General features: G+C 53.8%; 1 protein-coding gene across 6 annotated transcripts in view; it reads left to right on the forward strand.

Moving 5' to 3' along the window:
- Positions 1-25,041, forward strand: part of ERI3 (ERI1 exoribonuclease family member 3) — a 127,210-nt gene that overhangs the window by 87,710 nt on the left and 14,459 nt on the right. For 3 of the 6 annotated variants that reach the window (XM_087446071.1, XM_087446070.1, XM_014796437.2), the window contains one exon: positions 14,430-14,562. The exons of 1 other annotated variant lie outside the window; for it this stretch is intronic. In XM_087446071.1, coding sequence (XP_087302197.1) covers positions 14,430-14,562 — 133 coding nt within the window. The remainder of the gene's footprint in view (positions 1-14,429; positions 14,563-25,041) is intronic. 2 more of the 6 variants (XM_087446072.1, XM_004441997.3) reach the window with 1 other exon arrangement.

The following is a 25,041-nucleotide window of genomic DNA, read 5'->3' on the forward strand; positions in this document are numbered from 1 at the left end:
GGCTTCCTAGGAATACTTTGGAGTCCAGAGGGAGGGCTGAGCGTGTTTGGCTTAGTCTTCTGTTAGGGCTCATTTGTGCAAAGTCGAGGAAGAATGGAAGTGCCATGGGCAACTTGGACCTGGGAATAGAGAACTCAGAAGGCAGACCCCCAGTGGAGTGAGGGAGACAAATAGTCACTACAAGGCGATATAAATGGTGTTGGCTTGCAGAGCCTGGAAGACGGAGTGCCTGAATTCTCCTGGAAGAGCTCAACCTGGCATCCAGAAGTGGGGCTCTTTGAACTGAATCTGTGAGGAGGCTGGGGAGTGTGCTGTGGAGACAAGTGTAGGTGAGCATCTGGGCTGAGAGACCAAGGAGGAGTGTCACAGATCAGTTGTTAGGGCGAGGGCTGGGGCCCAGTGGGATTTATTTTCCCTAGCACACTTCTCCATCCTAGTTTAGAGGTATGGGCCATACCTCTATTTTAGCAAGCCCGAGGGATGCATACTTTCACCATCTGGGTGCGCTGCTGGGGGCTAGGGGCCTTGAACTGACCAGCTAGAGCTGTAGATTGGAAAGATGTGCAGGACAGAGCCTCAGGGAATGGACCCTAAACCTTCCCTCTGCTCTGTTCCCTCTCCCATTCTGCCTAAAGAGCAGAGAAGGGGCAGAGGGTCAGGCTAAAGAAACAGCTCTGGAGAAGCCACTCTTGCTAAACCCATTCCCAGCCCTGTCTTGTGCCTAGATCCAGCCCTGCTGCCAGGGGCTGGGGTTGGTCCCTGGGCCTGGTAGGGAGGCTGGGAGGAGACGTGGAAGCCAGGAGACTCATTTTCACTGGAATTTGACCTAAAGCAGGATTGGAAGGGAAGAAAAGAATTCGAACAAAAGTGCAGGCAGGAAGGAGCTGTTAACGAGCCTCTCTTTCTCTTTGGGGAGCCTCTCTTTCTCTTTGGGGACGGGGGACAGAGCGGAGCTCGTGGCGGGGCGCGGCTGCCTGCTCTCCTCAGCGCTCTCTGAGGCAGCTGTAGTCTGGCCGCTGCCTGCTCTCCCTCTCTCTCCTTTCTTCCCTCTCCTCTTTCTCGGCTCTCTCTATTATGGGGACTTGCACCAGCTCTTTCTCTCTCTTCTGTCTCTCCTTTTGTTCTCTCTTTGTCTATTTATCACACTGTGAAGGTTGAAAGAGATGTTATTAATCTGGGAGAATGAAGGCAGGATTAGTGGTATGAATCGGATTTTGAGAGGTGTAATGATAGAAAGACTCGCTCGGCTGGCGGCCTGCGTGAGCTTGATAAATGGGGAGCACTCCAGACTGACTCGCGCCTTCCTCCGCACTGTGCGCCCTGCCCGCTGGGGCGTGCCGCGCTCTCAGATCTGCCAGCCGGCCCACCCCGCTCCTACCTGAACCGGAGCAAAAAGCCAAGGGTAAAGCAGACACAAATATCTCCCATCGCACTTGGAGACATCATTGCTTTTAGCACCCTTTTCAAGTGAAGGCCTGTCGCGTTCTCAAAGGACTGTGGGCACAGGGAGTGGGGACCCAGACTTCTGCCTGCTTCTAGGGCCTGTGAGAGTGGAGCTTCCCTCCTGCCCCTAACATGGATGTCAGGGGTCAGGGAGTGATAAGACAGTCCCTAGACCAATCAAGTAAGAGTACCAGGCCATATGTAATATGCAATTAAGGAAAGTGCTATTGGGAGAACTGTGGTATGAACTGTGGAGGTCAGGGTAGGACATGGAAGAGGGAGGAAGAGAAATCAGGAAGGGCTTCCTGAAGGTGGTGTCCTAGCAGACAGGTAGGATTTGGAGAGGGTAGAGGAAGGCTAGTGTTCTAGGTGGGGAAGTAGCATAAGCAAAGATGTGGAGGTTGAAGAGCCTGAGATCTGATGAATTTCAGATCAGGAAGGGACTTAAGGCATCAAGTAATTAAGGCCCTCATTTTCCCATGAGAAAACAGGCTTGGGGACTAGAGTTGCCATTTCCTGAAATGATTTTCTATTCAAGTCCTGCTGCTTGTTCTAAAGGGGCCCCTTCCATCATCCTGGGACGATATAGTGCGCCTTTCCTCTTCCCTCCTCTGTGGCACTGGTCACGGTCTTTCAGCCTTCATCTCTGCAACTGGAAGATCTTGGCTTAGGTTCGCTGCTGCGTGGTCTCAGCCCTTTCCCAGGAGCCTTGGCTCAGGATCCTCTTCACACTTCTGCCCCCAGCCCAGGCTGCAGTCTGTCCCAGCCGGCCAGCTGCTGCTTGTGCGCTGAGGAGGGGACCAGGCAGCGGCCCACCTGCTTCTGGGTTCCGGATGCCTCCGGGCCTGAGCACTCTCCTCCTGGCTATCCCTACTGCCGTCTGTTCCAGTCACTCTCTGTCGCAGGGATTGGGTACTAATTGGTGTTGACGTCTCTTTCCCGCCAAAGGACTGTAAGATCTTTGAGGACGGGGTCTACGTGCGATTTAGTTGAGTTGCTAGAGTCTGGCAGGCCTTCAGTGAATGTGTGAATCTTCAATGAATGAAGTTCAGCTGCTTGTGCAGTTTCTTCTCCTTCCAGATAGAAAATGGTCTTGGTTCTTTACTAGTTTTTCCCACGCCTGGCTTCCCTTAGGAATAAGGAGGGGAAGGTGTGCAAAGGAACTAATTTTTGACATTGGTACAGCACCCGAAGATCTCATAGCATGAGTGGTAGACTGTTGGATGGCTTCCCATCACCTTAGGAAACTGTACAAAACCCTCATCGTGTCCTCTTAGGCCTTGCGTGGCCTGGCATCTCCTGCCTTCCTCATTAGCCACATCTCATGCTTGCTCTCTGTGCTTCCGAGGCACTAGCCTTGATCTGATTCCTTCCAAGTGCTGTGTTACCATCTGTCTAAAGGCCTTAGCATGTATCGTCCCCTTGCCCCCAAACCTCCTCCTCCCAGTCAGTCAGTTTCTGCTCACCTGTCCTCGGGGAAGCATTCCCCCATTAGGTCAGCTTCCCCCCTTCCGTCCTATCATAACAGCCTACCTTTCTTCTTTGAGCCCTTATAGCTATAAGTTAGCAATTATTTATGTTGCTATTTATTTAACATCTGCTTTCTCCAATAGACTGGAAGCTCTCTGAGGACAGTACTGTGTCTGTGTTGCTACGTGTATGCCTATGGCCTGGCGTATAGTAGGCTCTCTATAAATGTTTGTTGTGACTGAGTCAGTCTGATTCCAAAGTCAGCACTCTTCCATCATATCACCCAGGTGGAGTGAAGATGGAGGTGACAAAGGGAGGTACAGGGGCCAGGATGCTGGATGTGCCTGGAGAGGAGGCTCTTTGGTCCTTAGCTTTGGAGGTTCTAGCCTTCCCGTCTCTCAGCCTTCCTTTTTCCCCCTCCAAATGTCAGAGAAGGGCCTCTCATCTGACCCTAAAGGCTTTTTTTCTCTTCCTGGGTGATCCACTGGGTTATCCACTCCTGGAGTTTCATGCACCATGCATATGCTTTCTTAGGACTTTCTTGTCTCAGCTCACAGCGCTGAGCTGAGCTCCTGGCCTACATGTCCACCTTCCCGAGCACCCCACCTTGGATAGCCCCCTGAAGGCTATCTTGGTCCTTCTCAGTGATTTCCCTTCAGGCCTGGTTAAGGTTTCTTCCTCGGGGCTCTTGCAAGATCTCGGCCCCCCACTACGTGTGAGTTTACATGTGTGTGAGTTTACATGCGTGTTTACGTGTCTCTCATTCTAGCTTGAAAGCTCCTTGAAGGCAGTGGCCTAGTCTGCTTGATCTGTGTGTCTCCAGCACCTGGCAGAGCCTGGTACTTTGTTCAATAAGAGTGTTACATGAGCAAGTCAATGAAGAGGGAAGGGGGCCTGGGATGAAGGTTTTGAACACCCTTTTCATTTTTCCCAGGGAGTAAGAAAGTGGAGGTGTATGTGCTGTGTGCAGGCGTGCACACACCTTCGTGTGTGAGGGGTGGGCGGCAGCGGTGGTGGTGGTGTTGTCACGTGCTCAATAAAGGATTATATTTTAATTTGGAAAGCACTTTAGAAACTTAAAGTGCTTTGCCTAAGTGCTGACTGCTATTAGTGTCTCCTTTTTATTAGGAAAAAGGATATGATTTTTCTCTTTTATCTTCAGGCCTGTCCAACTTCTGAGAGTCAAACTTAGCAAAATGCCTGCCCCTCATGGAGGACTAGTTACATGCCAGGTTCAAAGCTTTGGACTTGAAACACAGAATTCTGCTTTGCAGACTGGTTCTGACACCCCTGAGGGGATCAGCCCTAACAGCTCAGTATCAGGAAGAGGGTGGGAGAGACAGGGTCATTTGACATAGTTCAGGCTGCAGTCCCGAGCCCCTCCCCTCTCCATGTAGGCCTGGGTGGGAGGACATATGAACTTGGACCATTTTAGGGGGATAGGGAAATGACCCCAGTGGTCATCGAAAACCCACTTGTCGTGCAATACGAAGAGCCAGACTTCAGAGAGAGAACTAGGGAGGAAGGGCCCCAGGAAGAATTGAGTTTGTTCAGCTCAGGGATGATAGGACCAAGAGGCAGAGACATCACAGCTGCCGGACCTGGTGATGTTAAGAGCCGCCACCACAAAGGCTAGGTCAGAGGGAGGGAGTGTGTGTAGCAATAGCAGGAGGAATTCTGGTCCAGGAGGCCGTAAGACAGGAACTTGCCTTGTGCCTTACCAGCACCTTTGAGGGCCTTGCTGGTTTGAAGGAAAGATAACGCCCCTCCCCATGGAGAAGATTTGGTGCTGCAGTAGCAGTAGGTCTGGAAGGTCCAGCTGAGCCTTGTCACTGGGCCTCTTTGTGTGGCCTCTGCCTCAGGTTTTTTCCTAAGCAGCCACAAAGCAGACAGCACTCTGGTCTCAGTCTGTGCTATCTCTGCCAGCCCTGGATGCTGAAGGCTCTGCCTGTGGCTGAGGAGGTGACTGGGAGGTGAGGGCTTTGGCCCATCTTGCTAGTGCCCTGCAGTCCCCATCTTGTAATCGGGCCCTAATCTGGAGGAGCTAGAGCAGGGGTGAGGTGGGGGGAGTACATTGAGCCTTCTGCCTTAACTGAATTTCCATACCTCCTGTTGTTAATTATAGAGATGTAATAATGTGATTAGTGCACGATTAAAAAAAATCCCTGATATGATTACCATGGATTTAATATCACATGATATATCATTATATCGTTATGCAGTGACAGATGTAATTGAAATACACTTATTGGAGCCGGGGGTGGTGTTTCATTCAATCCTCAGCACTCCAGGGAGGAAAGAGCTGGCTAAAAAGAAGCAATGGGAGAGGAAATTGTAATGAAAACAAAGAAAACTCACAACGTAGCTCTCACCCTGGGCAACTGGCTCAGACCGACCTGCTGCCTTCTACTCTGTGACAGTGCGCGTGGAGCCCCAGACAGGCCACCCTCTTCTGTGGGGGCTGAGGCAGCATGGCTCAGGAGCTCTGTGTCTGGTTCTCATCCCAGAAACCTCAGCGTCCCCAAGTCCCCTCTGACTCAGCAATGAAGGAAAGGCTCTGGGAACATGAAGGAGATCACGCCAACAAAAATAGACTCAGGACCCTCATGGGACCAAACTGAGCCAGCAGCTGTCCTCCAAATGTTGTGGACCCTGGGCCTGTGGCACAGCCCTTGCCTTTGCTGTGGTGGTGGTCCAGTGCACTAAAGGCAGCCGTCCTGTTGTAGGCAGTGGGCAGGGAGGTTAAGTACACAGAGACGATAATTATCCCACTCAAGTTCTGTTGATGGACAGAGGCAGCAGCAGCTCTGGGGCCGCTGAAGTATGTGGGTAGCCAGGGAACACTGTGAACACAAAGAACTACCAGCTGGGGGTAGAGAGAGTGGGTTTGTGTCACCTGATGCAAGGGTCCATCCTTTTGCAGCTAGAGCTGGCTGGCCGAGCCTCTGTGGGCCGCAGGAATGGGGTGGGGCTACCTGTAAGGCTGGAGAGTTCAGAAAAGGAAAAGGAGGACAGGAACAGTCTCCCCTTCCTTCCTAACGCAGGCGGCTGAGCCCCCGGTTCTAAGGGTGGCTCTGGGCGGGTTGCTGTTCTGCTCGGCAAGAACAACAGTGGGTCCTAAAGGAGACTGGATAGGATCGGCAGAAGCAGCAACTCTGAAAACCAGGCCTTCCTGCCTGGCAGAATTATACCCAAGGAGACGTCTTCGTTTCCCTTCCCTCAGTGGAGACCATTCAGAGAGACAGCAGATATAGCCCCTGCCCGCAGAATCTCCCAGCATCATGGGGTAACAGATTTGTAAACAAATCTAATGTTATAGATGCTGTTCAGAGTTTAAGTGGGTTTAAAGAAGGGATGAGTCAGGAAGGACTTGGTAAAGGAAGGTACTTTTGAGTTGAGTGTTAAAAGAGGAGTATGTGTTCATTAGAACAAAAAGTGGGAGAAGGCAGAGGGCATTCTAGGTGGGAGAAGGAATTGCTTGAGTGAAGTCTTGGAGGCGTGAAACAGCAATCCCAGGACTTGGTGTGCAGTAAGGAAGTCAGAAGCAAGGTTGAGCCCCGCATTTCAGGTAGACCAGGTAGATGGTAATGGTTTTCACTGGGATTTGGGAACCCAGGGGAAGGAGCATTTTGGAGAGGAGATGTTGAAATGGGTTTTAAAACATATTGAGAATGAAATGCCTGGTTGAAATCTGGTGGAAATGCCAGGTAGGCAATAGAATAAATATGTTTGACACTCAAGCAGTGGCAAGAAAAATTGATTCGGAAGTTGGAGAGGTTGAAGACAAGAGAGTTGAAGAAATCACCCAGGGAGAATGGTAGAGTGTAGACAAAAACAGGAAGAGAGAGTGCATGAGCGCACACATGACCAGATGCAGGAGAAACTAGACAGGAGATTGTGAGTAAAGCATCAGAGATGTAGGAAAACTCATAGAGCAGAATATTGAGAAAACCAAAGGGGAAGGTTTCAAAGATAAAGCAGGCTGCACAGTGGTGACGACAGGAAGAACCTGAAACTGTGCATAGACGTGGGCAGCACAGTGAGGGCTGTTGACCTTAGCAGGAGCTAAGTAGCCTGGTAGGGCTGGAAACCAGACTGCAGAGTTAAGGAGCGGTGGAGGAGGTCAATGGAGGTGAGTGGAGACAACCATGAGAACTCTGATTGTTAACAGGAGAACAGGCAGTACTGGATGGGGATGTGGAGTGAATGAAGGACTTTAAAAATAATAATCTAATACTTACATAACTTTCAAAGAGCCAGACATTGTTTTAAGCACTTGGCGTACAGTAACTCATTCAATCCTCTATGGGGTAGGAACTATTATTACCCCCACTTTACAAAGAGGATACTGAGACATGGAGAAGTTAAGTAAAGATGATAGAGATTCAAGCATATGCTTGAATGCTGATGGAAAGGAGCAGGCAGAGAAGGGCAGGTTAAGGATTTAGAAGGAAAGGGGATACCAGATGGAGCAGGGCCTGAGGAGGTGGGAAAGGGTGAAATGTAAAGCACAAGTGCAGGATTGGCCTTGGACGAGAAGTGAGATGTCTCTCTGTTAGAACAGCGTTGGAGAGGGAGCAGGTGGGGAGGATACAGATGCACCTGTAGGTGAGGGGCATGCAGTTGAAAGAGTTCTGCCCAGCAGCTTTTATTGTCTCTGTGAAAGCAGGAGGGGAGTAGGGTTGTTGGATGCCACTGAGGATCGCTAAGATCGTGATCTTGTATCCATAGTGGCCACATGAGAGTGACTTTTTCCGGCATCACTTAGCTCAAGTGCAAGTGTGGAGAAACGGAGTCAATGGTTGGGGTTTTTCAGGGAAGTTATACTAGGACAAGTGGGCAGGGAAGTTGAAGATTGGAGAATGGGTGGTTGAAGTGATAGACTCAAGGGATCCAGCTTTTGTAGCAAAGGGATTGAGGCCAGAAGGGGATGGACAGACTGGGAAAAAACAAGAGTAGAGGGAGAGAGGGTACAAAAGCTGGAAGGATAGGAGGCTGGGGTCAGAGTAGAGTCTGTCATTGTTAGATTTCCAAAGGAGAGCAGTTCTGGATGATAACAAGGCCCCCGGTGTGGCCATATGGATAGATGGCCGAAATAGGTAGAGGAGAAGGTCATTAGAGCACAGAGAGTTGAGAAATTGAGAGGCAGGGTTCATGGGTGGGTTAAGCTGTAGACACTAAAGTTACCCAGAGTGAGGATGATCTTTGGAAGTCCCAGAGGGAGAGGAAGAATAGTCTAGAAGCAGCAAGAAAGAAGTTGAAGGTATTGGTAGAGTATATCCAGAAGTGGGTAGGTATTGGTTTTCCAATTAGTATTGCTGCATAACTAATCACCTCAAAACTTAGTGACTTAAAACAACAACTAGGGGCTGGCCCGGTGGCGCAAGCGGTTAAGTGTGCGCGTTCCACTGCAGCGGCCCGGGGTTCGCCAGTTCAGACCCCGGGCACACACCAACGCACTGCTTGTCAAACCATGCTGTGGTGGCGTCCCATATAAAGTGGAGGAAGATGGTCACAGATGTTAGCCCAGGGCCAGTCTTCCTCAGCAAACAAAAAAGAGGAGGATTGGCAGATGTTAGCACAGGGCTGATCTCCTCACAAAAACAACAACAACAACAACAACTATTTTATTGTCTCTCATGGTTTCTGTGAGTCAGGAATTCAAGAAGGGCTCAGTTAGGTGGGTCTGGCTCAGGTTCTCTCATGGATTTGTAGTTAGTCCCTGGAGCTGGCACAGTGCATGGTTGGAGCAGCTGGGGGCTGGATGGGCCTCTCTCTTTCTTCACCTAGTCTCATGGCTTGTCTGTGTGGTCTCTGCATGGGCTGGTTTGGGCTTCCTCACAGCATGGCTGCCTTGGAGCAGTCTGTAGGTAGCAGGCTACTTACAGGCAGCTCAGGGCTCCAGGGCAAGTGTTCCAGTGAATGAGGAGGAAGCTGCCTCAGCGTCTCTGAAATAGCCTTGAAGTCACATAGCATTACTTCTGTATTACTCTGTTGGTTGAGATAGTCACAGAAGTCTGCTCTGTTTCAAAGGGAGGGACATAGACACCTCCTCTTGATGACAGGTGTATCAAAGTCACATTGTAAGAAGAGCATGTGACATGGGAGTTGGTGTTGCAGCCATCACTGGAAAATCCAGTCTGTCACAATTAGTGTTAGGCTGAACCCGGAAAAGGGAGAGAGAGCAGCATTCTCAAAGGCAATGTGCATTTTGGGTGGTGGCCCCCACATGCTGTCTGGAGATGGCAGTGGGAGTGGGTATTCCTGAGTAATCTCAGGTATACCTAGGGGAAGGAACTATCATCCCATTTTGTAGTACAGGAGACTAAGGCTCAGAGAGTTTTGATAACTCATCCAAAGTTACAGTGCTAATAACTGGCAGAACTGAGAACAAAATCCAGGTTTGTCTGACTCCTGAGCCTGAACACACTGCCTTTCTATGAGGGCTGCTGGGTATGCCATCCTCACGTTTACTTGTGTCCTCAGTACTTGGTTCACCAGCTGTAGAAGTGTTGGCCAATTCGATAAAAGGTTAGGGAGTAGTTACGTCTGTCAAACTTGCTCTCCCCCATCCGCCAGATTATCACCTTTATAGCTTCGTCTGTTGGGTATTTATGGGAATGGCAGGTGATTTGATTTGGTTCCTTGTCTTGGGAAATGGCCCATCAGCCTTGTGTCCACAGGGTGACAAGTCACCCAGAGGTCTGGTTAAAGGCCTGCTCCTCCCCATCTCGTGGGGAGACTGGATGGGTCAGATGTGCTGGTGCCGGCTTGGAAGCTCTGGGTTTTCTAGAAGTTGCAGAGCAGTCTGTGCTTCTGTCTGCAGTCTGAGCTGGGTTCTAGCCCCGACCACTGCCCTGCCCACTCTGTGTCCACCTCACTCTGAGGGCCCTGGTAGGTAGATAATGGGTGGGCAGAGACACCCTAGCAGCTGTCGATGCCTCTTCTTTCCTCTTCGAAGGATCTGATGCTGCTACCGATGAGGGCTACTTCATCTATTAAACCCAATACACTTGTCGCAGCTGCTAAGCCCCCGTAAGCCGCCGGGCGCCGTGTTTGTGATGGGACTGACAGTGCATGGAGGAGGCTGATTATACACGATTCCATTTCGCGGGCCCAGCAATGTAATTTCACAGGGCGATCAGCGTTTGCATGTAATAGCAGGCTGTGCTGAGGTGTCAGAATATTAAAGGCGCTAATGGCAAAGCTCCCTGTTACACAGGGGGCCACCCGCCGCGCCTACAGCAGGGCTGTGCGGCAGGCCCGTCGCAGATGGCTGGCCACTAAGCTAATGGGGCAGCAGCCAAGGCAGGCAGAGCCACGAGACGGGAGAGCCAGCGGGGAGCAGCTCAGCACCTGCTTCCCCACGCATGGAAATTACAGCAGCCCAGGGGAAGGGAAGTGTGTGTGCCTGCCTGGCACAGGGCTGGGATGGTGTGGTTTGGTAGACCCAGCATCTCTCATCCCAACTCCACCTGCCCTGGGTAGGACTCGGGGGTTCCTCAGTCATCTTCCCACCTGCCCCACTCTCTGGTCAGGAAGCCACAGCTGGGCAGGAGGGCCCTGATGGCTGAGAGAGGTGCAGTTGGACAAGTGGCACCCAGAGACTTAGAACCAGCGTGAGAAAGGGGCTCAGGCACAGGCTCTTGGCGAGAGCTCTTAAAACAGATTCCTGTCCCACACTGATCAAAGTCAGAAAGCTCCTGGGTCCCTTACCCCCACACCGCACATGCTAGCAGGAGAGAGGGAGAGAGCAGGGATAGGAGGCAGGTGGGAGAAATGGGGTAGATGATAATAAGGGCCCTTGATTGATGCCAGTGTTGCACAGAGCTGGGAGGCAGCACCTCAAGATATGGCTCTTTCCATCCACGTTGGCTGCCCCCGCTACACCCAAGCCCTTGCCCGTGTTTTCACCAAGCTTGCTCCTGTGTTCTCCTTTGTCCTTGCTGTGTCTTCTGCCTGGTGTCCTCCAGTACCATTCCCTCCAAGAAGCTTTCCTAGCCACCACCCACCCTACATGGGCCTGTTTGTCTCCACTGTCCTTGTGGGCACCCACAGGAGACAGCCTCCCTGATCCTCTTGCTCTGATGGCTCCCTGGGTCCCAGCCTTGACTTCTCAGCCAGAATCTCTGAGACATAGCCCACATCACCTTGCCCTGAGCTGGACTCCCAGGAAGCCTCTGCTAAGATTCGTAGGCAGATGTAATCTCTTAGGGAGGACGTCTGGAGGGAGTGGGGAATGGAAGGATGGGCCGAGGAACCTGAGGGAGAGTTTGGTGCCTGTGTGGGTATGCTCTCTTAATGGTGTATATTTCTGGGGGGTGGGGAGGGGGCTTTAGAAGTGAGTGCTGGAGGCAGTGGGCGTGTGGGTACAGGCGTAGAGGGGCAGCAGGTGCGAGGATCCAGAGCCCACATGGTAGGAGCACAGATTGCTGTAGGACCCTGTGTTCTCTGGGTGGCTCCCTGGGTCCACTGGCTGTGCCTGAGGGGTACCCGAGATGGCAGGAGTTGGGGGAGCTTGCCATGCTGTGCCCTGGTACCGTGCCTCGGGGGGCTCTCCGAGGCGGGTGGCCACGTCTGAAGGTTCAGCTGTGCGGGGTGTGTGCAGTACCTGGGGCAGACATGCTAGGGCTCTCAGCAGGGACAGCAGGGAGAGAGCCCAGGCTGAAGGAGAGCAGTTTTAATTAACCGTTTTTAATATCATTTTGGACTTTGGCTGGTACGTGAAGGCCCCGCTGGAAGCAGCATTTGTAAAAATTAAATCCCTCTTATTAGGAGCTTGGCAGACCCCTGTGCACGTGCACCCCCGGAGGAGGTGCTGGATGAGGCCATGTCACGGCAGCAATCGGTTATGACGCCTTATCTGGGAATGTGAAACTGTGCGGCATGACACCCGCGGCCACGGTGGAGATGCCAATTCATCTCACCCTCGCTCTGACAAGCTAGACTGCCCTTCCTGAAAGGCATCCGTCAGGCGGGACCAGGGTTGCCGCCTTGCCTGGTCCCTCTGCTTTCTTGCCGTGGGTTCTGGCTTGCCCTGGTCCAGCCAGTCTCAGCCTGGCCCTCCTGGGCTCTGCTGCCCTCCACCCCTTTCCACAGATCCCAGTCTGGGGAAGATCTTGGGGAGTCATAATTATAATAATAATCTAATCATGGTGATGTGTGGGGGCAAGCGTCTAATGTTATCTGAAGTGGTCTTCCCGCTTAGCTGCGATAAGACTCAGGATGACGTGCAGATAACGTTGAGCTGCCCTGTCCCCGAGCCGCGAGCAGAGCAGAGGGGCCTCGGCAGCCCTGCCGCCCGCCACTTTAAGCCGGGAAGCGGCAGCACCTGCTAATGCAAGTGTTTAATATTTGATGGGCTGGGATAAAGCAGGATCACCTTCGAATTGAATTGAGTGTCAGCCGAGAATCTATTACTGAAATTCGGGTGTGATTTGACAGCAAAGTAGACGATGTTATTCTTCACTAGTTACTGCAATCTTCTCCCCGACATCACTTAAATATTTTTTTCTTTGCTTGAGTAAACACACATTATCCTTCTTTTTTCCCCCTTCCTTCCCTCTTTCCTTTTTAGAGGGGGAAAAAAACCCCTCCAGCTCGCCTTCTCCAGGCTGATAGAGTAGATTGTTATTTCTTTATTTGTCCTATTAAATGGAATTTCTGATCGTTAATCCGGCCTTTGTAAGTGATTTTCAAGTACTTGAAAGCCGGCCCGCCACTGCTCTCTGGCCCACTGCGCTCCAGCCTCGGCCCTGACCACGCTCAGCAGCTCCTCCAGCTGTGCACCACCCACTGGCGGCTTTCCCTGCTGCCTGCGTCCCTGGTCCCTGCCCTGGTTCGAAGGCAGCGTCCTCTCCCCTGTCCTGGAGCCTCACACTCAGCCCCCAGGTTGTGGGTACAGCTGTGGCCTGAGAAAGGGTGGGAGGGTTGGCTGGGAAGCTGGGCTGTGGCTGGTACCTCTGTGGTCAAGGAAAATGGCTTTGGAGGGTGCTAAGGTTGAACTTCTCTGGCTCCTCGCCTCCCAGTGCCTGCAGGGCTGAGGCTTGATTCCTGCAGCTGGGAAGGAAGGGTACTAGCCCTCTGCCCAGCCCCTTGGCTCTGGTACAGACTGTGTGTCCAGCCTCCTGTCTTTTGTTTCTGACCCCGTGCTGAGCATTCTCCCCTGTGAGGGAGTCTGTGGTGGGATGGGGACCTCCTGGGCCCAGTGATGGGTGGGGGCACTGCGGTGCCCATCTGACCACAGCTGACAGTCACTTTAGTTCCATCAGTGGACTCACCATCCAACTTCTAGGAACTCACCCTAGCTTCATTCCCACTGACCACTGCCCTGTACACTGTCGCCTTCCTGCCACTGGGAGAAGGGCAGCCTGGTGTTTGGGGACTTCTAAGGTGAGGGGATGGGTTATGTTTGAAGGGTCAACTAGGTATACAAGCCCACTGTTAGAAGCCTGGGACTCTGCTAGCAGGCTGAACAGGAATTAAATCCCTGTCGGGCCACTTAATAGCATTCTAACCCTCTTAAGTCTCTTCTTTCTGGGCCTCAGTTTCCTCATCTGTGACATCAGGTTGTCATGGCTGTAAGGCACTGTAAGAGAAGGTGCCATCCCTATCCTGCCACGTGCCCCCCCACCGTGGAGGTTGGTGGCAGCCAGGTGGCGCTAGTAGGGGATGGAAGAGGGCAATGGAGTGCTGGGGGCCTGAGCAGATCGATGCCCCCAGCACTTCCTTCCCCAGCCTAGGAAAACAATTAAGTACAGATCGATGGGTGGCCGCTTTGAATATGCATAAGTGAGCACTTGACCTTCAACGGAGATCTGCTCCCCACAACATACACACACACTCCCTCTCTCCCTCTCCCTCCCTCCCTCCCTCCCCCATCCCTCTATCTCTCTCTCTCCCTGTGCTCCCCTCACAGCTGCTTGAGTTGACCAGGTGACCTTACCCCTCCTCAGTTGAGCCCCCACATGACACTCAGCTTTCCACAGCCTGACCTGCCTCCGGGTCAAAAGCAACTTGACCACAGGCAGGTGGTTGGCCCCCTCTCACTTCAGTTTCTATCTGTGGAGTGAAGTCTGGATGCATTGCTCTCCAAGTCCTTCCCAGCACCAGTCTTGGTGACCAGTAATACTGTGGGGAAGGGCCCAGCAGAGTGCTGGGACTCTGGAAAGGGGGAATCTAAGGAGGGGTGGCTGGTGAAGGGGTGTTCTGATGAGAGGAGGCATCCTGATAAGGAGAGTCTTAGCAAGTGGGAGCTCTCTAGAGAGGAGCCTGGTGAGGGGACACCCAGTGAGGGCTGGGGGTCTCTGATGGGGAGATACCTAGGAGAAGGGAGCTCTAGAGGAGGAAGGGGGCTTTCTGGTGGGGGACCCTGGTGGAAAGGGGACCCTCAGAAAGTGGCATGATGAGAGTAAACGCCTAGTGAGAAGATTTTGGGGGGGAGGGCTGTTGGTGAGTGATGGGGTTGGTGCAGGGGTCAGGGCCTCTGTTAACCACTCTTGCCTCCTGTCTTCCAGGCTTACAGCTTCGCCATGGGCTGCTGGCCCAAGAATGGACTTCTAGACATGAACAAGGGCCTCAGCCTGCAACACATAGGCCGGCCCCACAGCGGCATTGGTCAGTCCCTCCACATGTCCCCTTGGCAGCTCGGTCAGTCCCTTGCCCGCATGCCCTAGTTCCCTGCCACACAGGGGTTCTGTGGCTTATGCAGTGCTCTAACAGGGCACTCTCCATAGCTGGGGGGAGCGGGGAAGTGGGGTGGAGTGAGGGGAGAGTGGAACCAGACCATTGGAAAAGATCTCTCAGAACAACATTTAGGAGGAGGCTGGAGTCTGGGCTTTGGGTGGGTCACAAGTAGCCTTGGATTCAGGCCAAAGTACCCCCACTCCTGGCTGCAACTCTGGTGGGTGATGTCCTCAGAGGGTTGGGCATATTTCAGCTTATCCACTCCCCGTGGAGCTGGAGAAGGCTGTTTAATATTGTTTCAAGTCTGTGGCCACTAAACTGGGCGATCAATGGGAGTTAAGGAGATGAATTATTTAAACCTCACCAGCTTTTAATTAGTTGGGGTCCTTCTGACCGATGGCTCCATCCACAGGGTATTGACGCCCCCGCAGGAGCAGCAGCCTCCATTGAGCGGTGCCTGGGTTGGGAGGGGCCACTTGGGGTACCACCTGGAGGTGCACCCTCAGGGGGATTCCTGCTTGGGAGGAGGCTGGAGTGGCTGTGGTTCTAGACACTAGAGGCTCTGCTAGCTTCTGATATATCAGTATACATATGTGTCTGTCTATGATTGTGTGTGTGTCTGACACCTTCGGCTGAATGTCTCTGTGTGTCCATTTAAGAGTATATATGTGTCCATGTATGTGTATATCTGAGGGATGCGTGTGTGTGTGTAACAATATATCTGTATACATTTTCCTGAGGGCACGTGTCTGTCTGTAGAAGCAACCATCAGCTTGTGTGTATATCCATCAGAAAGTGTGTCTGCTTGTTTCTGTATATCTTATTTTGTGTGCGTATGCACACATGTGCATGCAAATGCTTTCAAGCAGGGTACTTGACAGGCATAGGCTTTGTTCCCAGCGGGGAGGAGCGGGGGGTATTTCTGGGTGGCCCTATGATATTATCATAACCTGTGCACCTTTGGGGACGTGTGGGGGGGAGGGGACTGGCAAGATACACCATGATCCAGTCACCTGCTACAGACTAGCCCCTCATCCTTTCCACAGACATCACTGGTGCCCAGTGGGTGCTGGGCATGTGAGAGGAAGTTCCTGTCCTCAGGGAGCTCACATCCTGGGAGGAGACAGAGACTGAACTGGGTGGTTGCCACCCAGGTTACTAAGGGCCGTTATAGAAACATCTGGGCTGCCCCAAGGGAGGTTTCCCCTGTCCTCAGTTGCCAAAGTAGCTTCTACTTCATTTACATTTCACTGACTTCAGGGATGCCCCATATCGTTCTTCTTGGGACACCCCAAGGCTCTCCTGAGGTCCAGGGGGAAAGAGGAAGTGGTCAGTTGGCCTGGGGAATTGGGGGTGGGGAATTGGGAGTACCCCACAGCAACTGCAGTTCCCTCCTATAGGAGCTATTCCTTACAACCTAGAGGAGACTCCAAGTATAGCAAGGTCATATGCCTGAGAAGTCAGCAGGAAGTTTCCTAGAGAAGAGGACACTTGAGTCAGGGGATCCTTAAAGGATGAATAGGAGTTTGCTAGGCAGAAAAGTGGGGGAAGGGTTTCTACTTAGGGGGACTGTGTGTACAAAAGCACAAGGGCATGAGGAGGCCCAGCATGTTGAGAGGACAAGTTCAGACGTCTGCAAGTAGTTTCCTGGGACTGGAGTGGGACATTTGGGTTAGGGAACAGCTAGAAGGTAAACAGGGAAATAAGCAGGCCTCGAATGCCAGGTTAAAGGGTGTGACAGAGGAAGTTTGTTAGTGAGAACCACATGGTCAGAGCTCTTCTGAATCAGTGAGGCCATTTGTGCAGCACAAACTAGTTCTAAGTAGGTGCCCAGCAAGTGCTGTGGGTGGGTGAATGAACGAGTGAAATCAGTGAAAGTGATGGGAAAGGAAGGGACCAGAGAACATGGACCAGCGAGAAGACTTGCACTGGCCCTGGGGAGGAGGAGCTGCCAGAAATTGAGTCTAGCTGGTGGGAGGGACCAGCGAGACTGGGTTAATGCACCCTGCACAACCTTGAGTTGGGTGCCCTGCCAACACCAGAGCCTCCCCAGGGCACTGGGGGTTCCTGGCACCTGGTCTTTGTATCTTGGAATGAAGAGGGCTGCCCTGCCAGCTCCCGGCTGGCTCTTGAGGGGTGGGTCAGAGCACCCTCCTGGCTGGCTCTAAAGTGTGGGTGAGAGCACCCTCCTGGCTGGCTCTGAGGGGTGGGTGAGGGTGCTTGGAAGGGAGGAAGGATGCAGGGCATTAATTAGGCTGGGAGAGGCGGGGAGGGGAGGTGTGGGTTTTGAGCAGTGAGGTTAATGGCCCTCGTGCCAAAGAGACAGCTTTAATGAGCTTCAGCTGGCGGTGCCCCGCGTTACTGTGCGTGCTAAAAGGGTCGTGCTGTAAGAGTTTGATGTGGACTGTTTCCCAGCCCTGGGGTCAGGAGTCAGCTCCTGTCACTGGCCACTCAGGCTGGTCCTCAGTGACATGGTACTAATTAACTGTGTGAGGAGCTGCCAGCCATGGGGAGTGGTATGTATCTTGGCGGGGGGTGAGGCGGCATTGGTGATGCTGGGGAAGGGTTCTGCAGATCCCACAGCTTAGCTATCCCCAGGATCTGCTTGGTTCTCCCACAATGCCATGGGGGGCAGTGCAAATCACTAATGACCCTAGGCCCCAGAGGGATCTCCTGAGCATCTTTCTAAGGTATGAGTGGCAGGGGGAGCTTGTTGGGCCTACCTGGTGGGGACTCTTGCTGAGCACTGGGGTGGTGGAGGTGTGGAGAGAGTAAGGGGGCAGGCATGCTCGAGTCCGAGCTGACTGGCGGTAGCGGGGAGAGGGCCCGCTGCAATGGATGTACGTGGCTGAGCTGTTTGAGGGGGAGCCGTGGGAGTGTTTGGGCAGAGAAGTGAACTGGTCCGAGTTGGGCTTCAGTCAGAGCAGTCTGAACCATTTGTACTGGGAGGACTAGAGAGGAGAAACTGCAGAAAAGGAGGCCACAGGGGCACAGTAAGGTACATGAGAAGTGATGGTTAATTCAGAGCTGGCAATGGCTGTGAGTGGAGGCAGGGGACTCGTTCAGTGAACGTTTACCTTGCACCTACTGTGTTTCAGGAACTGTGGTAGGTGCTAGAAACGTATTGGTGAAGATGACACAGTCCCCTGCCCCCACAGAGCTCACAGGTACAATCACCAGGATGGGGTGATGGCTTGGCCCTGGGGACTGAGGGAGAGGCAGGGTTCAGGGATGGGGCTGCGGGCAGAAAGGGGCCATCAGGGCCTGTGAGCATGGTCTCTTAGGGGAGGGACGCTTCCTCCTCGGGAGCCTGCTGAACAGGTGGTGTGGAGCAGGCTGTGGGTGAGGAGAGACTGCACGTGTGTGTAACTGCTGGCAGCCATGGCTGTTGCAGTGGGCTCGGGCAGCTTCCTCAGCAGGGCAGCCTCCACGGGACTGCTGAGTGGTCCTTCTTTGATTTCAGCAAAGGGTCAGCAAGGCCCTCACATGCTGTGGGGGCACTTTATAATAACTAATTTCACTTTCACACCAGCCTTCTGCAGGCAGGCATCGTCATTCCCGTTTTATGGATCAGGAAGCTGGGGCTCAGTTAAGTGACTGGCCTGAGGTCTCACAGCCAGTTGAACTGAGGAGCCGGGATTCAAACCCAGGGCCCTCTGAGCACAAAGCCTGTGTTCTTACCACTGTGCTGAATGAGGAAGCACCTTGATGGTGCCGGGCTTTGTGCTCCCAGCAGAGGCGATGAGGAAGAAAACAAGCTCACAACCCTCACCTCCCTCCGTGTCATGGGAAAGATGCAGGCCTCGACAAAGCTTCCGTAGCAACAACTGAGGAGGAAAGGAAAGGAGGCGTTGTCACCCCTCCACCCCTCCTCCAGTCGCCCTCAGAGCCAGGGCCCTGCAGCTGCTGGCTTCTGACCTCCTGCTGACCCAACAGTTCTCACTCTGTGATTTGCGTTTGCTCTCTACCTCTTGGCCCAGGAAAATCCTGCCCATCTTCCAGGGACCACCTCCTCTGGGAATCTCGCCTGGCCCTCCCAGCTCGAGTGTACAGAATACACCCTTGGGCCCCGATTACAATTTGTTGGGGGTAGTGATCAGGCCCTACATACTTGACCTCTCTAAGGGCAGGACCCGGGCCTCCTTCCCTTCTTTCTCGTTGGAAATCCGTGCAGGAAATGTCAGTAAATCGCACCTGTTGGGACGTGGAGGCCCCACACACTGCTGGTTTCACTGCTGGGAGAATAACCGGAACCTTCCCTGATGCCCAGCTGAGTGGTGCTGCCCTGGTTGCTTAGCGCCTCTGCTCAGGGACTGAGGAGGGTCCCTCTGAGGCTCATGGTAAGGCAGGATGGCCAGACACCAAGAGGACTGTCTCAGGAGCTTGTTGCCCAGCACGGTTTGCCAAGGGAGCTGGGCCAGCAGGAGGCAGGGTGGGTGCCTGGCCCCAGTGGGGTAGTACTGGCCTGTGGTCTCCCCTGAAGGAGTGGGGTGTCTGTGAGGAGTCCAGTCAGAGCGCATTAGCTCTGTGACACGGATCTCATTAGCGCCCGTGAGAGGTGTCACTGCGGGAGAATCGTCGGCTCAGGGAGACGCTTGTACCAAAAGGAAGAAAGGACAGTGACAGCCTTTTCTCTGCCGCCTCGGCTGCCACGCTCCCTGGGCCGCCCGCCCTCCTCCTCGTGGGGGTGGGGGCGCTGGCTAATGAGCTCGTCTCCAGTACAGCTTTGCCTTCCGCTCCTTGAAGTTCCCCAGGTCCCTCTGAAGACCTCAGGCCTGGGATTAGCACACACCAAAAGCCAGCCCCCCTCTTACCCAGCAGGGAGTTCTTTCTGATCACCCTGCCCCTGCTGCCATGGGCAAGGGAAAGGAGGTGGGGCCAAGAGAGAGCCACTGTGGTGGGGGCAGGGGGTTCTCACCCTTGAGCCTCAAGCCCTCTGCCTCCCTTGATGGAGTGACCATGTCCACTTCTCTGCAGTGGGCTCTTTCTTCCGAGAGTTGTAAACTTCTCCACCCCTCCCTTCTCCGTGACAACAACTGTCCTGGCAGCATCCCCATCCCTATGGTGAACCCTTCTCTCAAGGCAGGGAAGAATGTGGGGACTCTGGCCAAGGGTTCAGCAGGTAGCATTTAGATGTGATCTGGTATGGGACTTTCTGGCTCAGCTAGAGGGCTTCAGAATCAGCAAGAGCCCAGTGTCCTAGCTTCGGGTGACCTGAGGGTGGTGAAGTATTGATAGGAGGCCGCTGCAGATCTGATGGCTCTCTCCCTGGCTGTCCCAGAGATGCCCCAGAGATGCAGAGAGGTGCCTCACCCCCTCCCCCTGCTTCAGCCATCTCAGGGCTGGGAGAGAAGTCAGCTCAGCTGCCTTATGGGGAGGGGGCAGAGACAGCTGGAGTGCCTGCTTCCCCAGCATTACCAGCCCCCCTCCTTGTCCAGTTCTTTCTGGTGTGGCCCAGAGAAAGTGAAGAGAGCCGGGGGTGGAGGGCCATGAGAAAGGATAACTCTCCAGGCATCGACAGAGTCTCCACTAGCCTGCCTGGATAGTGCTCAGGGACAGGGGTGCTCACTCCTTCCTCCCTGAGCTGGCACCCTTGGAGCCCCAGGAACATTTGAGGAATTGGTCCTTGTCAGACACCAGGCTCTAGTCTTAGTAGCAACCACAGATGGAGAAACGGATAGAACGATGGACAAGTGGACTGACGGGTGGATGGAGGAAGGTGCTGGTGTATGTTTGTGTGTGTTCTGTGTCTGTGATGCACTGGGAAGTACAATCTTTGTTTCCCTACCTTCCTAGCCTCGGGCTGGCCTGGCCTTCCCTTGTCTCTCTCTGTATCTCCTGTCAAACCATCGCAGACATAAATGACAAAGAAATCAGAAAGACAGATCAATGCCGGCCAAATTAGCACTTGCAGATAGACTGTGCGGGGATGTCAGCGCCCTGACCCCTGGTGATCTTGCAGCCTCCGCTGCGATATTATGCAAATTGCATCCATCTGGCAAGACCTGTGTGCTGACTGCTCCTACTCAGAGGAGTAATGGGCTGGGGGTGGGCAGGAATGTTGGAGCAAGAGTCGATGGAGTGAGTGTGTGCGTGTGTGTGCATGTGTGAGCATGTGCTTGAGTGTGTGTGAGGGCGTGCGGTGCCCACCAAGCAGTGGGCGGTGATGGAGTGATTGACAGGGCAGATAAGGGGCTGCATTGGATTCCTTTGGGCTGGGGGATTAGGAGCAGCCACAGATGGGAGATAACTGGACTTCATTTCAGTTTATTTTCCTCCTTATCCCCTCTCCCCACCTTCACTTCCCGAAAAACACAATCTTTGTAGTTTGCATTTTCATCAATATTTGCAAGTCATTACCACTGGTTTAAGGTGAGAGACAATGTCAGGGCCCAGATCAGGCCAGCCCCTCCCCCAATCCTGTACAGGTCTGGTACCCTGAGAATTAATACCTAGAGCAGCCCAGACAGCCTTCACTCCAGTGTGTTCACAGCATCCCCTCCTCCCAGGCCCACAGTACTCATGGGATGATCCATACCTCGTGGACCAGCCCTGCTGACCTATCTCATCTGACCTAATGCCACCATAGTCCTTAAGCTGGTCCCCTGCGCCTCCCACCTGGAGCTGCTATGTGACATCCAGCAGACGTGCTTCCGCCCCTGGTACTAGCTGGGTCCCCTGGGAGCTGCTCTTCCTCTTCTGCAGGGCTCTGGACCCTTCCCCACAGCTCCTCCGGTCCTTGACACTATTGACCAGGCAAAGTGAGGCCTGTGGCTTAGGGAGAGGGGAACTTATTTGGTCTGGTCTGAATCCCCCATAAACATCTGCTGAGTGCCAGATGTAGTACAGGAGACTTGATATCTGTTATCTCACTGAATTTCCAAACCCTGTGGGCTAGGGGCTGTCACCTCTACTGTGTATGAGGCAACTGAGGCTCCAGAAGGCTGTTATTCACCCAGGACTGCAGAACAAGGAAGTGGGAGAGCCAGAATTTAAGCACATGTCTCTCTAGGGTCAGAGCTGTTAACCACCAAGCTCCACTGCCTCACTGCTGTGCCACCAGCCCCAGACTTCACACATCACCATGCCTGGATCCATTTAAAGGAACCATCCTTGTATAGTAGGCAGGCAAGTTCCTTCAGCTCCTAGCCTCTTAACACAGACCCTGCCTGACCCAGACGAGATCCCTTGCCAGGCTGAACCAGACCAAAGGGGACAGGATTCAAATGCATCCCACCCTCAGGAGCTGTGTGTCTGAAACAATGGGGCTGTAGCAAGAAGGACACACAGAGGACAGAATGCACCCAGCAGCTGAGCCAGCCCAGGGATATGTCATAGCATGTGGCATCCAGGCCCCTGCAGCTCAGGGAGAGGGGCTGAGCAGCTCAGGCCAGCCCCCTGTGGTGGCTGAGGGTATAGCTGTCCCAGGGGCCCCTCCAAAACTGGGTCCCTTGCTGTACCCTCCCACCAGGCAGGGTTGGGAGCTGGGAGTGCTGGGGACATGTCCGGGGACACATGTGCAAGGGGAGCTTGTCCTAATGAGGAGAACATGGCTGCTAGTTAGGCGAGGGGCGGGCGGGGAGCTGCAGAGCTGATTGAAGGCAGGGGCAGGGGTCAGACAATTAGGCCCAGATCCGGCCGTTTGATGTGAGTTCTGAGGCCTCAAAGCCTCCCTTCAGCCCGCTCCCTCCACTCCCTCCTCTCCCTCCTCTTTCCTTTCTTCTTCTGCCCAAAGGCAGGAAGGATGGAAACGCTTACTCTCACTGTTACTATTATTAAACTCTGTGGCAGGCCAGCCAGACCCCAGGACTCTTGCCCACAGGGGGCACCCCAGACCCCCAGGAGGCTCCTTGCGCCCCAGGGGGGCATCTGGCCAGAAGCCAAGGCCAGCCTGAGGGCAAGGAGGAGCTGAGCCCCACAGCAGGGTAACCCTGCTGCCTTTCTTGCTTCTGATGCAGAAGTGAAGGGGGCCGCCCAGTGGGCATTTGGGCCACATTCCAGGCCTGCTTTGACCATCACCTCCTGCAACCGCCTAGTTCTTTTCTATTCTGTCTTGGGGTTTGGGGCTGAGGGTGTGGTTCATTCATGCTCATACCCCATCACACAAATAGTCACAGCAGTCACACCAAATTCTTGCCCCAAAAGATAAAGATACATAGACCCACACAGCCCCACTGTACCGTCACAGTCACACACCAGAGCATAGCACCCCCTACCCCACCCCAGGTGTCAGCGCCACACTTAACCATCACAGGGTCCCTTACTTGAGTCACACCCACAGGGTCTTGCACAAAAGCCCTGACTGTCTCCTGTGGCAGGGCCCTGGGAGCTAAGCCCCTCCCCCAGAGTAGCTGAGAACAGCAGTGGGGTCTTGTGTCCAGGGTGAGTGGGTACCAGGGTACTGGGGCTTCCAGCCCCCTACCCTAGGAAATAAGCCTAGAGAGCTGTTACTGACCAGAGAGTGGGAGGAAGCCAGATTAGGGGGGCAGTGGGGAGAGAGAGGGTGGGAGCAGAGATAAATGTTAGCTCATTTCTTCCGTAATTAGTTACTCCCTCATCCCCACGTTGTAATTGTGAACAAGCTGTAATGTTTAATTAGTCTGTAAATGAAACCCCAATTTCATAATGGCCTGGCTGACAGGGCTAAGTGAGCAGGGGAGGAGGCGGAGCGGAGGTAATAGGGAGGGCCTGCAGTGGGGAGGGCAGACTTGTGGGATCACCTCCTCTTCAGCCCCAGCCTGGCCTCTGTGCGGGGAGGCTATGTGACGGGTCCAGGACTTGCATTCCTGCCTCTAATATCCTCTCCACTGGCTCTTCTTACCCGAGAAAGGAGAGGGAAGGGAAGGTTCCTGGCATCCTTCTCCCTCCCTCCTTGCTCCCCCTCAATTCTCTGGGTGAGGTACCACAATCACAGCCCAATCTCGATGCTTCTGGTTGGAGAAGCTGACTCTGGGGGCCCAGCCTTGTGACCCCAGCAGGGATGATTGCTCCTCCCTAGGTCCAACCTTCTCTTTCCCCAAATCATCCTACTAAGAGACCCTTGCTTGGCACTTGCACCTCAGGATCTGGGTGGTCCCTATACCTAAAGGAGCCAGTGATTGGCGTAGGGTAGGCCCCTCCCCCTCCAGGCCCACCGCTAAGCGGAATCCTCGCGCAGTGCTGATACCCCAGGCCAGACCTTCCTCTCGTAGGTACCACTGCAGACTGTGATAAACTGGAGCTGCCGCAGGGGGGAGCCCCTGGCCCCAACGCTCATCGGTCTCTCCCTGTCTCCCCCCACAACATCCTCACCGCCCGCCCGCACACGCCCCCGCCCCGCCTGCTGCAGCCATAAATCTCAATTTACGAGGGCGGCTCTGGTGGGGGAGGGAGGCAGCGCCGCTAATGACGGCTCCTCAGCCGGATTTTTCATGTTGCACAGTCATAAATTTTTAAGAACAGCATGGGCAGCACGTTAGCGAGTTATCGAGGCTGCCTCGGTGCTGACTGCCTAGCTCCAAGAGAGCAGAGTCCGGACAGGGCAGAGGGCGCGTTTGGGGGCAGGGATGGGGCCTGGTGGCCAGACCCGTCTGAAGGCAAGGGTAAGGCTGGGCCAAGCAGCGGGCTCGCGGTCGCCTTCGCACAGAGCCGGTAGCCAAGGACAGGCGCAGGGTGGGCTCGGGCGTGCGGGCACACGGACCATGGCGTTGGGAGGCGCTGATGGATGCTTCTGCTCCAGGACTTGACACTATGATGTACGGGGAGCCTGGGGACATATGGATTTTCTAAGTGGCCACTTTGAATAGAATTACAGACCCTGACCATGTGCACAATGAGGCCTCTGCCCTGGCAGAGCTATGCTTGGTTCATAAACAAGGTGCCTTTTAGGATTGTTCTGGAGAGCTAGAGCCCCTGGAGCTACCAAGGGAGATCCTGAGGAAATGCTCACAGAGGGGGCGGTTTATGGATATGCTGGAGCTGGGAGCCTGAAGCCAAGCTGACCTCCTCCTAGTTAAGGCTCATCACTTCCAGGTTGTGTGGTCCCGGGTAAGTCAGTCACCATCCTGGGCCTCATTTCTTCCTCTTTAAAATGGGGCTGATGTTGGCTCCTACCTCTCAGGCTTACTCTGAGGATGGAGGAGATAATGCATTTGCAAGTGCTATAAAACCCTGAGTACAAGCTAGCTCCTTTGTCTGTTTGAATCTCTGGAAAAGTTTTGAGGGGAGTGTCTGGGGAAGAGATCTCTGTGGGAGATGGTGGGGCCCTCACTTTTGTTCATTCATTCATTCAGAGGATGTCTGCCGAGGTCTTCTGGGTGTCTAGCCCGGTACTGGGTTTTCAGAGGTGAGGGAAGTTCCTTCCTGGGAGGTGATGTGAGCACTTGTGGCTGAGGTGGGTCAGTGTTTCCAGCCCTGGGCCAGCTCCAGCCTGCCCTCACATGGCCACATCTAAGCCTCAGGGTG

This window comes from Ceratotherium simum, chromosome 22 (genome assembly GCF_057802395.1).
Source record: "Ceratotherium simum simum isolate JZ-2026a chromosome 22, ASM5780239v1, whole genome shotgun sequence".
In the NCBI taxonomy this organism is placed as follows: domain Eukaryota; kingdom Metazoa; phylum Chordata; class Mammalia; order Perissodactyla; family Rhinocerotidae; genus Ceratotherium; species Ceratotherium simum.